Source organism: Tripterygium wilfordii, chromosome 11 (genome assembly GCF_013401445.1).
Source record: "Tripterygium wilfordii isolate XIE 37 chromosome 11, ASM1340144v1, whole genome shotgun sequence".
In the NCBI taxonomy this organism is placed as follows: domain Eukaryota; kingdom Viridiplantae; phylum Streptophyta; class Magnoliopsida; order Celastrales; family Celastraceae; genus Tripterygium; species Tripterygium wilfordii.
In genome coordinates this window covers 3827611-3841058 of record NC_052242.1, presented here as the reverse complement: position 1 = coordinate 3841058, position 13448 = coordinate 3827611, and the positions used below count along the sequence as shown (strand labels likewise).

Below are 13448 nucleotides of genomic sequence, written 5' to 3'. Positions count from 1 at the left end.
TTTTAAATTGGGTGTCGAGAATATCTTGGACTTGATTGATGAAAATGGAACAGATTTGTAATGATTCTTTAACCGAGTTGAATGCACGGATTGGAGTGTACATATGATTCCTGTCCAAAAAGATGAACAAGAATCGCTATTTTATAGTTTCTTTTAGAGCTTGCTTGGGTTGAAAAATGAATAGTAGAGTTAATAGAAGGAGAGTTATGTTGTGACGGACCCAGGAATTTTGATCACTGGGCCACAAAAATGGTGCGGGGTCCTGGGATAGCGTCCCCAAAATTTTTTTTTGGGTTTTTTATGTAATGGATTTACAGATATAGACAAAAAAAAAACACCTTTAATAACTAAAAGCAATAAGAAAATCACAATTATTCTCCACGAGTTTTTATATTGTAAAAATGTATTATTACAACATCAACACTCTTTTTCTATATAACATATAAGACAATCACTCAAAAATTGATCGGGTAGTTGGGCTTGATAATGTAAAGAGCATACAATAGAGTTGGGTTAGGGATTGAGGGGCTTGGGCAATTGGGCTTGACAAGGTAAAGTGACGCAGTGCGAAACAATCAATGAAAATACACAAGCGTAAATTCTCAATAACAGTTTGGAGTCCTCCAAGGAAAATTGGTTGTACACCAATAGTTTATTAACTTCAATAATAATCCAAATAACAACTGACCAACAGCTTAAATAGTCACTAAGAAACCCTTAAGTAAAAAGACCATCAAGGGCATTAACTAAAACAAAACAAACTAAAACGAAAAGTTGACCAAAATAATAAAACTTTGACCACCAGCCAGCTTGTCTTAAACAGGTAATCTAAGCTTGAAAACTATCTCAACTGGGCAAGCCTCGATTGGGACATTATGGAGGACAAAAATCAGTCTTTGGAAAAATATTATACTAGTAAATCTATCAATCGAGTCAAAAGTTATGACTATTTCTTCTTTGCAGCTCTTTTGAGTTTTCCCTTCTCAATTTCTTCTTGATTCCCATCAATTCCTTCCTCAAACGCAATCACCACTCGTTTTACGTCATAAAGGGAACATAATAGAGCGGGGTTAGGGGTTGTGACTTAGAAGAATTGGGTCAAGTTACTTAGTGGGCTTTAGTGGACTGGATGCCTTATTTTTTTTGACTGGGGGACCTATGTATCAAATGGTCAAGAACACATGTATACTTGGTGCAAATTTTCGGAAGTCACGGGGGGCATGTGCCCTCGGTCCGCAAGGCATAGGTCCACCTCTGGAGTTATGCGAAGGGAGTTATGGGAGTGAAGGAGAGTTAATGAGAGGTAACAGATGTGAGTTAATGAAATTATTTAAAAAATACTAAACAAAATTTTCTCACCTTACAAACCCCTCGAATTGAGGAGTAATCAAATGTTGAGTTTGAGAGTTTTTTTTTTTTTTAAAGGTCTATGGACCTGAATATATTCAATAACCCAACCAACCTGGGATCTGAATTGGTTGACTTGTGTCCGATATTTGTCCAGTGGGTATTAAAATGACATTTTTGGTATTAAATACTAAATAAATAACTATCCTAAAAAAAAAATTAAATAACTAGTCAATAATTGGGCTACTGGCCCACGAGAAAACAAAATGAGTTATGAGCGCTAACTCTGCAAGTGGAATAGTTCGGTCAGGATCACCAAGGTAAGGCTCTGGGTCACATGTTAAGTGTATTCGTTTTTTCACTAGAACCGAATCTGAAATTGATTTGTTTCATACCTCTACAGCGAGATTAATTGATTAAACAAAACAAGAAAAACAAAAATCACTGTGTTCCAGAAACAAAAATGTCTCAGCTCATCGAATCTCCAAGTCCCACAGATCTCGTCCGTCATAAAACCGAGGAGGAAAAGTATACATCAACGATTTTTTATATGGTTTTATTTACAAGGGATGGGGTGTGAAGAGCTCAGGCAAAAAAAAAGAAGAAACACACGATCAAAGCAAAGTCAAAGTAAATTGAGGTGACTAAAGTTTCTCATAATTGTTGAACTTGCATCTTACCGTAATTGATTGCGCCATTAGCTGGCCTTCGTTGTTGGGTTGGGCTTAACTGCTCAAGAAAGTAGGTGCGGCTCAAAGCCCATTCTTAGGAGGATAGGTAGGTAGTAGTTGAGTAGACTGGGAGTCTTTCGAAGAAGCCGAGGAAATTCAGGGGTAATTGGCTTCAATCTGATCCGTTGACTACAAAGAGCGGAGTCTCTTGGCAGATCAAATCCATCTCGATCTCGATTTAAGTTTGTACTTCTGAATCAACCACAGGTAATTCTCTCCTTTGTGGTTGATTTGCTTTGCTCTGCGTTTCGTGTATTGGGTTGTAGAGATTTGTTTGGTGTCTCTCTTTTTATTTATCTCATCGATTCCATCTATTGTCTTTCTTTCTATTTGCCGGTAAGAGCTTGCGGTTGAATTCTTAATTTGTGGCAATTAAGTTTTGATTTGACTACCATGGATTTAATTTGCTTCACTTATTACTACTCCTCTGTTCAATTCCAGTCACTAATTTAAAAAATTAATCTTTGTTTACTTTTGACAAGATATAGCTAACAGATTGATTGTTTAATATTGCTAATTAGTAGTAATCTATAATTGACAAAATATCATCGGTGATTTGACCTTGTTATTCTTCTTTTGTTAGTGGTTTTTTAGTTTGTTTCTGTCCTTATATCTTTTGATTGATTGATTGATAGCAGCAAATTAAGGAAGGAGAAAGAGAGAGATGGGGAACACGAGTAGTTGTTTGTCGGAACAAAAAACAACACCAGATCCAGATCCAGAAGTAAAACGATGTCCAATAAAGCCATATTATATTGATCGTGAGGAGGAAGCCATTGAAAAGTCAATCATTAAGAGCGACAACAGCATATGGGGCATACTTACTCCTGTCACCAACTTTGATCTGCTGAACGGGAGACGCCAGGTAGGTATTAGATCTCATCTGTTTGTTTCTTGTTCTTGTGATTTTCAATAATTATATATATGTTTGATATCTTTATTTGTTTTGCGTCTAGTTACTAGTTTAGTTACTAGTACTATCAATGAATATGAATTGAAGTAACCATATCCAACTATATGTATTATCCTAATTAATTAGGGAGTTATTTTCTTGAGGATGACCGAGCAATGCATTGGCCCAGTACTGAAGCTAAATCCCTTTTTTTCGAACAACGAAGAGACCACCGTCGTCTGCAATAACTATGGAATATATATCACCAGCGTTGAGAATGAAGACACCTCCAACAACTATGGAATATATATCACCAGAGTTGAGAATGACGACACCCGCAACTATTTTCCAGATGTCTTCTTGTGAGACACTAGGTAAATTATTTTTCCCAAAATATTATTAAATACTCCCTCCGTGTCATTTCTATGGTCCACTATACCATTTTTGGACGTTCCAAATCATAGTCTACTTACTTTAAATTAAGTCATTATTTTACTATTATACCCTCATTTAATACACCTTTTCTGGCCACAATTTTCTAAATTCTATATTCTCAAAAAATTATTAAATGCTTGTATGGAGAATTAAAAAGTATTCACATTAGTACTATTATAGTCACATTAGGCTTGTTGACGTTTTTAATTGCCTTAAATCTTGCAAATAGTGTTAAAGATGGTTTGAAAAGTGCATTACATTTAATGAGGGTATATTAGGAAAAGAATCAACTTTAAACTAAATTAACCATTCTTTCTTAATCTGTGTGTAAATAACTATCGGACTATAGAAGTGGGACGGAGGGAGTAATATATAATCCATACATGTTATTGACTGTTAATTCTGATTGTTTGCTTAGCACATTTGACATTTATGTCAATCGCTCAAAGGACACGCCTGTTGAGAGATTTTACATGTTTGCCAATGAGCAGAAGTTGAGCAAAGGAAAACCTCTTCAAATATATGAAGGGGATTTCATATCCCTTGGTAGAGTCCCTATGGATGGTAATATTTATTAATTGTTTTAATTAAATGAGTGCTTCTTTAATTTGCTCAAGTTAATTATTATATTATATTGTATTGTATTTTATTCAATTCTCCTTTTACATTAATGTCAGATTGGGTTTCATTTCATTTATGTTATTCCAATTTCCTATTGTTCACAATTAAAAATTTATTCTAGTTTCTGTTTTATGATCAATCTAAATCTAACAAATTTTTTTTTTTAAAAGACAAACCACTGATCCATGAATTCTTGTTTCTATATATGTTCACAGTTTATGTACTCGTGTTAAGAAAAGATTTTAACTTTTTTTGTTTTCTTTTGCATGGCATTTAGTTAGGACAATGACGTTTCGGTACAAAGCTATTCCGAGGTACAAGCCTTGGCGAGAAGGTCTTACTACAAGTTATGCTTCGGAAATGCGGAAATTTGTGTACTTAAAACAGCATGCCGAACCCAATGCCGTAAAAGAGCATGTTGAACCCAAAGCAGAACTCAAGGCGGAACTCATGGCCGAACTCATGGCTAAGCTAAACCTGCAGCCAATATTAGATCAAGCTTCAGAAGGTTCAGTTCAAACCCCAACTTTTGAAAATTTTGATCAGTCAGAAGAATCAAATCTGTTGGAAAGTAGAGACAATGTTGAGGAGGATGTCAAAAGTTTTACATAATTCCAACTGCCAAGTGGTTGAATATGAAAATTCTGAAGAAGCTGATGAGCAGCTATTTTTTTTTTTTTTGCTAATGAGACACTATGTTTTGTTAGGGCTCGGCATCGGGCCAGGCTGGTCCGGCCCGGCCTGACTTTTTTAGACGCAGGCCCGGCCCGGGCCCGGGCCCGGGCCCGGTTTAGATCTTTGTACCTCGGGTCGGGCTCATGCCGGGTCAAATTGGGAATATGAGGCCCAGGCCCAGTTCGGACCCATAAAGCTCGGGCTTCGAGTTGGGCCTTGACTTTTTTTAACTTTTTTTAAAAAAATACATATTATTTACGATTGATTAATGTCATAATTGTACTTTAATTTTTATACAAGTGAACAATATTTTATAGAGGATGAAATATATATGTACTATGTGTATATATATATACACATATATTGTAATAATATATATATATATATTATATATTATGTATATATATAATATGTATACATATGTATGTATACATATATTACATATATATATATATGTAGACAGTGCATGCACTGTCAGCATGTGTATATATATACAAATACACAGACAGTGTGCACTGTCTGTGTGTATATATATAGAGGATTGATCACATAAGGACTCCCTCATATAACTTTATGTAAGAACTTTTAATCTAAACCATTAGACCCATTCAATGGTTCAGATTAAAAATAAATTTTTATATGATTTTACTAAACTGCCCATATCTTCTTCTCTTTCTCACTCCTCTTTCTTTTCTCTGTTCCTTTTCTCTTTCCTCCGCCACAAGTCGCCGATCTCCACCTCTTTCACATGATTTCACCTCCTTCATCCTCACAAGTTCCGTCAGCACCTTCTCTGTGGATCGACCTCAGGTTTGTGAAACAATTTTAATTTTGTTTTGAGTTTTTGAAGGTCTTCATTATTGGAAGTTTGGAACCAAATTCGTCAGGTATGCAATGAGATACGATTTCATGTGACCCCCAGTACGCAGGTGATGGTGGATTAAAATGGGTACACCGGACAAAATCGTAATCTTCACCGGAATAGCTCCAAGTTTATAAGCTTCGTGATGTTTTCGATTTCTGGCGAAATTGTCCCTTCTATGGTGCAATCTGGCATGTAAAGCCAATTTAGCTTCTCGAGAGTCACCACCTCCATTTCCTCCATTGGAAATGGAGTTCGATCAAATGGGTTGTCTCCGACACTCATTGAAACTAGACTATATCTTGGGTAAATTGTTCCCCAAATTCAAGACGGTAAGTTGAAAGAGGCATAAAAGGGTCGGGGTATTTTTGTAATGGTGATAGAGAAGTTACTTTAATCTGAACCATGAAATGATAGCCATTGATCTCAATGGTTAAGATTACAAGTTCTCATCTAAGATATATGAGGGAGTCCTCATATGAAAAGGACTATATATATATATATATATATATATATATATATATAATGTCGGGCTTCGGGTCGGGCCCAGCCCGCCCAAGGGGTCAGGCCGGGCTGCCCAGGCATGGTCTATTTTCAGGCGGGGCTTTAGTCCGTGGGTCAAATGGTGAGCCCTGTGTTTTGTGTCATGTTGGTTCTAGTTTAGTTTTTTGGATAAGTTATAATTTAGCCTAGTAAATTGATGAATAATGTAACATATTAATAAATGCTTTGAGGTATTTTAATATAAGATTTTTAATTCTTATGATATAATTAAATGCTTTGAGGTATTTTACACTGTATTTGAATCATGAATTAGTCAGTTTTTTCTATTCTTTTTTTTTATAAGGGTCACAGATCTGATTATATTCATTTTCCTAAAAAAATCCGTAGGCACTCTAGCCTTAAAGGGTCTCTTTTTCCAGTGTGCTAAACGATCTTTTGAGACTGAGCACAAACATCCCTCCGGCTATTTTTTTCATTCTCTCTTTCTGAAGCATCTTTCTCATGACGTAAGCCTCTCCAATGCTAACACCAAACATACTATCTGTGCAGATGAATTAATTAGATGAACGCCAAACGTACTATCAGCAGATGAATTAATTAGAAGATATGGAGGGTTAAGTAAACTTTTGGCCATTGAAAGATACTCAAAGTTTCACTTTGGTCACCCAAAGATCAAACATTCCAAGTTGGTTACTCAAAGATTTGTTTTGATACAAATTGGACACTCAGGTAGATTTGTTGTATTCTGGGCAGTCAACAGTCTTACATGGCACGTTGACCTTTAACTCCAGCTGTTTCATTTGCTTATGTGGCATTAAATATAATAAATTAAAAAAGATAAATTAAAATATAATTATTTTTTTCCACATGGCACATCCATATAGATAAACCTGTTATAACGATTACATTCATCCCAATAGTATGAAAAACGTTCCAAAAAGGACATTGTAAGAACCATCATGTTACCAATATGACACTGTTTTAACCATAACATTCCAACTAGTAAGATACATCTTTTACTTGGACTGATGTTTGATGATGTACCAGTGCACATAGAGGTAGAGGATGCTCCCACATTGAATGTAGTTATAGTACCTGCACCAATACTAGCAGGAGCAAAGGGTATAATAGCTTTGCCACTTCCAGCTCCAATACCTAAGCCACTTCCAGCTCCAATACATATGCCACTTCCTGCTCCATTTCCTCTGCCACCTCTTCCTCCACTTCCTCTGGCTCTTCCAGCTCCAATACCTCTTCCACCTATTCTTCCACCTCTCATGCCAACTCCCCTGCCACCTCGTCCAGCAGCATTCATTGAAGCCTCCTGTTTAGTAGTGGGCTGGCCTAAGACAAATATGTCAATTAGGTGCACTTATGCTACTTATACTAATGAATATAATGTTGTTTAGTTACCTGTTCCATTGGTGGATTAGTACATTTTTTCCTGTTGTGTCCTTCTTTGCCACATCTTCCACATTTGATTTTTGGGTACCTCCTTCTCAGTCTACTTTTAGAAGCTGGCTCATCATGCTCTCTTCTCCTCTTCTTTGTTGGTCTACCAACTACAACCTTCAAAGGAGGAGGAACAATTGTGTCTCCTCCAACAGGAACCCACATATCCTCACCATTTGTTGGCCCAACATTATGCTAATATACCTTCATATATGATTCGCTCGTATATGATTCATGAACATAGTGTGTTGGATCCTTGTGTAGCCACCCTAGTGCAGCAACAGCATGTGTGCATGGGATCCCAATTAGATCCCACCCCCTACAAGGGCATGATCTTGCATCAACATTTACCACATATTGACGTGGCTTCTTGGTAACCTGCACATGAAATTAAAGCACTCTGCTACAATGTCAATGAATCTACGAAGACAATATGATGCACTGTATATGAGCAAACCTGAAACATTGATTTCTGTCAAATCCCCAATCCACTTTGTTGTCCATTTCCTACTTTTGACACACTCTTGGTCCAACTGACTACGCACAAGAGGAACCAACTTGCCATACTTCTGTGCCATTTGTAATCTGAACATGTACATTGCCTCCCCTCTTAACTCTTCCAGCATTGTAATTATTGGTCTGTCTCTAAATGGCAAAATCTTTCCATTGAAGCTCTCTGACATGTTATTGACAATAGATGCATTCTTGCTGAATATAGAGAAGGCTGCTCTAGTCCACAAACAAGGCTCAATGTCATTCAGATACTTCCATGCTGCTTCATCTAGTTCTTTCACTTTCATCATGTTATCATTGAATTGCGGAATGATTGTCGACTTTGCACAATCATATACTAGTAATCTGTACTGAGCTCCTGGCCATTGTTTGCTGAAGTTGGCATATATGTGCCTAACACAGAACCTATGCTCAATTGTTTGTTGGCTTTCCCTTGACAATCCTTCCATTGCTTGCACCAATCCCTGCATTACATTATACAATTTAAAGCCACATAACAATTGCTAATTACAATCAACACAAAATCATTTTTTTACCTTCTGTCTATCTGAGATGAAGCACCATCTCTTGGACTGCAACCCACCAATATCATGCAGGAGCTTCCTAATAAACCAATCCCAAGAGTCTCCATTCTCCCTCTCATCAACAACCCATGCTATTAGGAACATACTATTATTGCCATCTTGTGAAACAGCAGTTAGAAGCTGTCCTCCATAAGCAGTCTTCAACAAACAACCATCAAGTCCTATTAAAGGCCTATAACCTGCCAAAAATCCATCTCTTAAAGCAGTCAGACACATGTAAACTCGCTTGAATACTGCAGGTTCTTCAAGATTAACTTTGTCCACTGTAATGTTACAGGTGCTGCCTGGGTTGGTCCTCATAACCTCAGCTAAATAGCTCCTCAATTTACCATATTGTTCTTGATGCTTACCATCAATTATCTCTAAAGCCTTCTTCTTAGATCTGAAGGCATGTGTTTTGGATATAGATAATGACATGTTCTCTTTGACATAAACAACCAATTTACCAACACTCACCTTAGGATCATTCTTGATTTTGTCGAGTAACCTCACAGTAAGCCAAGAAGTATTGGCTTGTTTGTTTGGTAAACTACGATTACACCTATGCTTCTGCACATAAGTTTTGACCTGAAAAGTGATTTCCCCTTTGATTTTGGAGCACCAAATTTTCCAGGGGCATCCACCAGGGCACTTTGCTTGACACCTTTCTTTCTCATTAACCACAAATTGAATAGGATAACCACCATCTACTGAATAACTCCTTGCTACATGTTTAAAATCCTTCAGATTTGGAAATTCCATCCCAAGCTGAAACATATATTTCTCGGTAGACACTTTAGGATCATACTTAGGATTAACTACATTACGCTTCCTTACTTCATCATCACTATCCTCCTCATACAACAATATATCTTCATTATCGGACTCATATACAACTTTAAAATCAAGATCATCACTGTCACTATCTTCTTCTGCACCCACATCTTCATCCATCTCATGATCACCTGCATTATCACCTTCATCATCCTGATCAGGTTCGGTAACTATATCACCATTTGCATCAGCACCTTCATCACTCTCTGTAGCATCACTTTCATCACTCTCTGTAGCATCACTCTCATCAATATCTACATTGCCCTCTAGTCCATCACCATCAAAAGTGCCAGCCCCACCCACGTCAGTTTGTTCCAAACTAGTCATGTATGCATCCAGTAAGTCATCATCCACATCATCAAAAGATTCATCAACACCTTGAACAGGCACTTCAGAATTCCCAGCATCTTCACCACCACTGTCAATTTCAATCACAGTCTTCTGAGATATCTTTTTCCCACCCCTCCCCTATTTGTAGTTAACCCTAGTCCTTGACAATCTAGGTGCGGGCTTCATCTTCACAATAGTAACTGCATGTAACATCACAAATCACAAGTCAAAATAATGTAACCCATATTCCTAAACCTTATAGACCAAAAACCCCATACAAGCAACCCCTCAATCCCACAATTCCGAACCCTAAAACAGTTAAATCGACTATGATTTTGCATGATCTACCATTATCAAGCAAAGACGAGACCTTGCATGGCACTAGAGGACCATTACTGCAAAATCTTGGATTAACATACATTACAATCGTTGCTCGAAGAGGAAGATACAGGGTATAGTTACTGCACCGTTCACTAATGCGAGAAACACACGGCAAATGGACATGCAAGGCTCTGGCACAACCAACTCGAAGATCAAACGTCTCTGAACCCCAAGATAGAAGAGAGGGTTTCGTGTGTAAGAATAGAGAGAATTATGGGTTTCTCGATATTATCAGGGATTCTAGGGTTAGAATCCCGCCAATTTCACCCACGTCAGCGGCTTTTGACGCCGTTGGTCCACATAAGCAAAATCACACTGTTAATTGACGGTCAACGTGCCATGTAAGACTTTTGATTGCCCAGAATACAACAAATCTGTCCGAGTGTCCAATTTGTATCAAAAAAAATATTTGAGTAACCAACTTGGAACGTTTGATTTTTGGATGGCCAAAGTGAAACTTGGAGTATCTTTGGATGACCAAAAGTTGACTTAACCCGATTGATGTGAGGCTGAATATATATATATATATATAATTCACACTTTTGGTTCACATAAGAAAATTATTATATATATATATATATAGAATAATTCTCCTATGTGAATCAAAAGTGTGAACCAACTTTGTGAACTTCAAATTCAATGGTTGTAATAAAAAAAAAACAAAAGTGGGGATCATAAATTTTCTATGGAACCCATCACATTTATGGTTGAAAAATAGGTTCACAAAGTTGGTTTACACTTTTGATTTTTGATATATATATATATATATTTATATATGTCGAAGGTAGGTCTTGGTTATTGTGAGGTGAGACATTCATTATATATATAATCAATATACAATGAAATTGAGGACTGGAAATTAAGGGATCTACACTAAAATTGAGGATCGAAAATAACGGGATGCAGTTTGCATGACTGTACTTTAAATTTTTTGTAACTCTATACCATGTACAGAGGAAGTAGTTCACGACATGCCATGGTGGCCGTGTGGTTCATTCATTAATAGAAAGTATCATTAATTGATTTAATAAAAAAAAGGATATGGAGAAGAATTTGGTCTAATTTGTGCTTCATATAGGAGAAATGAAATAAAGAACTTGTTAGTGAAGACTTTATTATTGGTTATTATTTAGCAAGTTTAGCTTTAAGCTTAAAAAAAAAAAGCAAGGAAGAGAGGCTGATTGAACAAAGATGACACCACTAATTGCTAAGTAACACCTTTCATTTCATGGCCATTCAAGGAAAGCATAGCCACACTTTCCATTCTTCATTTTTCATTCTCTCTCCTCAATGGTGCAACACGATCTCCATTGAAAACTAAAAATCTACAGGTGAAAATTGGAAACTTATTCCCAGCTCCTTTCAGAACTTGTTAGTGAAGACTTTAATATTGATTATTATTTAGCAAGTTTAGGTTTAAGCTTAAAAAAAAGCAAGGAAGAGAGGCTGATTGAACAAAGATGTCACCACTAATTGCTAAGTTATACCTTTCATTTCATGGTCATTCAAGGAAAGCATAGCCACACTTCCATTCTTCATTTTTCATTTTCTCCTGAATGGTGCAACACGATCTCCATTGAAAACCAAAAATCTACAGGTGAAAACTGTTGAAGCAGTAACAATAAACATATTGATATTACCTCGAAAATATGCAAATAAAAAAAATCGAACCAAGTTTGAGATGTGGTTGAGTCATGAACTAGTTCGCTCTCTGTGTGATAATTTTGTGACTTTGCCTTTGAATTTTGTGCTACTAGTATACAGTAACGTCGTCCCCAAGATAAAACAGCCCAGAACCTCTGTAAGTATTCTTTACACACAAGAACACCAAGAATTGTTATACTTATTTATGCCTTTCTCAAAATTGTATCTCTCATAGAGATTCATCACTTTTTTAACACTCAAAAGAGTGTCTGTTCAACAAAATCAAAACGAGGTGACTTCTCAAATCGACATAACATTTGGTTTTAACAAAAATACGTTAAATACGTTTTATAGTTTTAATAAAATAAAAGCTGTTATTTAACAAAAATACATTAAATACGTTTTATAATTTTAATAAAATAAAAATAATAAGTATTTAAGAAATCAAAGGCACAATGCCCATCTTTTGATATATATATAAAATATAGTGAGATTTGAACTTAGGTGTAAGACACAATTCCCAAAACTTTAACCACTACCATACCCCTCAATTCTTATTTAATATATGCATTAAAATTCTTTTAAATATATGTAAAACATCAACAATCCCTCACTTATATTTAAAAGAACATATAGGACATCTATGAGAAAGACAGTCAAGAATCATGCATAAGTAAATGTGTTTTTCAACTTGAACCTATACGTAGTAACAGTCGTAACGTCCCAATAAATGCACATCAATTACGCCTAATAAATGTACATTAGTTACGCATAATGGACAATCTCACTTAATGACTAGTAACAGAACAGTCATAACGGGTCATGCCATTAATTACCCACCTGCATGTGTAATGCACACGAACGACCCGGATCCTTAGGAACGCGCAATGAGTTGAACTAAATTAAAAATATGATTTATTATTAATTATATTTTAAAATACACCAACATTCCCCCACCTATTTTAAAAGAAGAGAAAAGAGAATATACCCGAGCAGAGAGGACCATTATGCATTATGAAGGTGTGCTATGTATTGAACCTCTACTTAGTGAACCAACAACTAAAATTTACAATGCAAATGACCATGAAGGGAACAATGCAATCAACAATGCAATGCAATGAACCAAAATGAAAAATGCAAGCAACAATTGTGTGTGAAGTGGGTCATCAAACCTAAAAAAATAAATTAAATGCACTAAAAATTGGTGGCCAGGCTCATATCAGTATGAATTCCTTAAAATAAACCTACTCAAACAAACAATGCATGACACAAAAGATAACAAAAGTCACTGCACAAGCTCGTAAATCCCTAAACAAAGGATCAATGCAATGCATGCCATTGAAAACAATTCAATGTACTAAACAAGCAATGCAATGGATCAAAATGGGGGCCGGCCAAGCACAAATGTCTGTGGAATCAGTCAACTAACCTCCTCAAATTTACAATGCAATTGACAATACAGGGAACAATGCAATCAAAAATTGTCCAATGATTTGCAGTCATCAAACCTCCATATAAAATTGATGGACATGCTCACATCAGTGTGGATTTCTAAAAATAACCCTACCCAAATAAATAATGCATGGAACAAAAGACAACAAAAGTCACTGCACAAGCACAAGCACAAGCACAAGCACAAGCTCACAAATCACTGAACAATGCAA

At 36.2% G+C, this 13448-nt stretch overlaps 2 protein-coding genes across 17 annotated transcripts in view; one reads left to right on the top strand and one right to left on the bottom strand.

Annotated features, from left to right (window-relative positions):
* Positions 1–1970: 1970 nt before the first annotated feature.
* LOC120009285 (kinesin-like protein KIN-14S) overlaps positions 1971–13448 on the top strand; it is a 53784-nt gene continuing 42306 nt past the window's right edge. For 3 of the 14 annotated variants that reach the window (XM_038859816.1, XM_038859817.1, XM_038859815.1), the window contains exon 1: positions 1977–2285. The gene's annotated coding sequence lies outside the window, so the exon portion shown is untranslated. Of the gene's footprint in view, positions 2415–2713; positions 2944–3117; positions 3345–3823; positions 3970–4303; positions 5018–13448 lie in introns of those variants that run through there. The other 11 variants (XM_038859823.1, XM_038859824.1, XM_038859822.1 and 8 more) reach the window with 9 other exon arrangements.
* Positions 6954–10371, bottom strand: LOC120009283. 3 transcript variants are annotated; one of them, XM_038859814.1, is made up of 4 exons: positions 8569–10371; positions 7977–8496; positions 7481–7897; positions 6954–7411 (listed from the first exon to the last, which is right to left on the bottom strand). In XM_038859814.1, exons 1-3 carry the CDS (start codon positions 9754–9756, stop codon positions 7860–7862), a joined length of 1746 nt encoding a protein of 581 aa, XP_038715742.1. In that variant the 5' UTR covers positions 9757–10371; the 3' UTR covers positions 6954–7411; positions 7481–7859. The 3 variants fall into 3 exon arrangements, with proteins under 3 accessions (XP_038715742.1, XP_038715740.1, XP_038715741.1); XM_038859812.1 differs by having other exon boundaries at positions 7481–8496; XM_038859813.1 differs by having other exon boundaries at positions 6954–7406; positions 7481–8496.

What these genes read in the sequence shown, in the direction of transcription:
- LOC120009283 (XM_038859812.1), bottom strand. Translation starts at nt 9,756, where the DNA reads ATGACTAGTTTGGAACAAACTGACGTGGGTGGGGCTGGCACTTTTGAT. An exon ending in TCATCTCAGATAGACAGAAG is followed by an intron (nt 8,497 to 8,568) that starts GTAAAAAAATGA and finishes AATGTAATGCAG; the next exon opens with GGATTGGTGCAAGCAATGGA.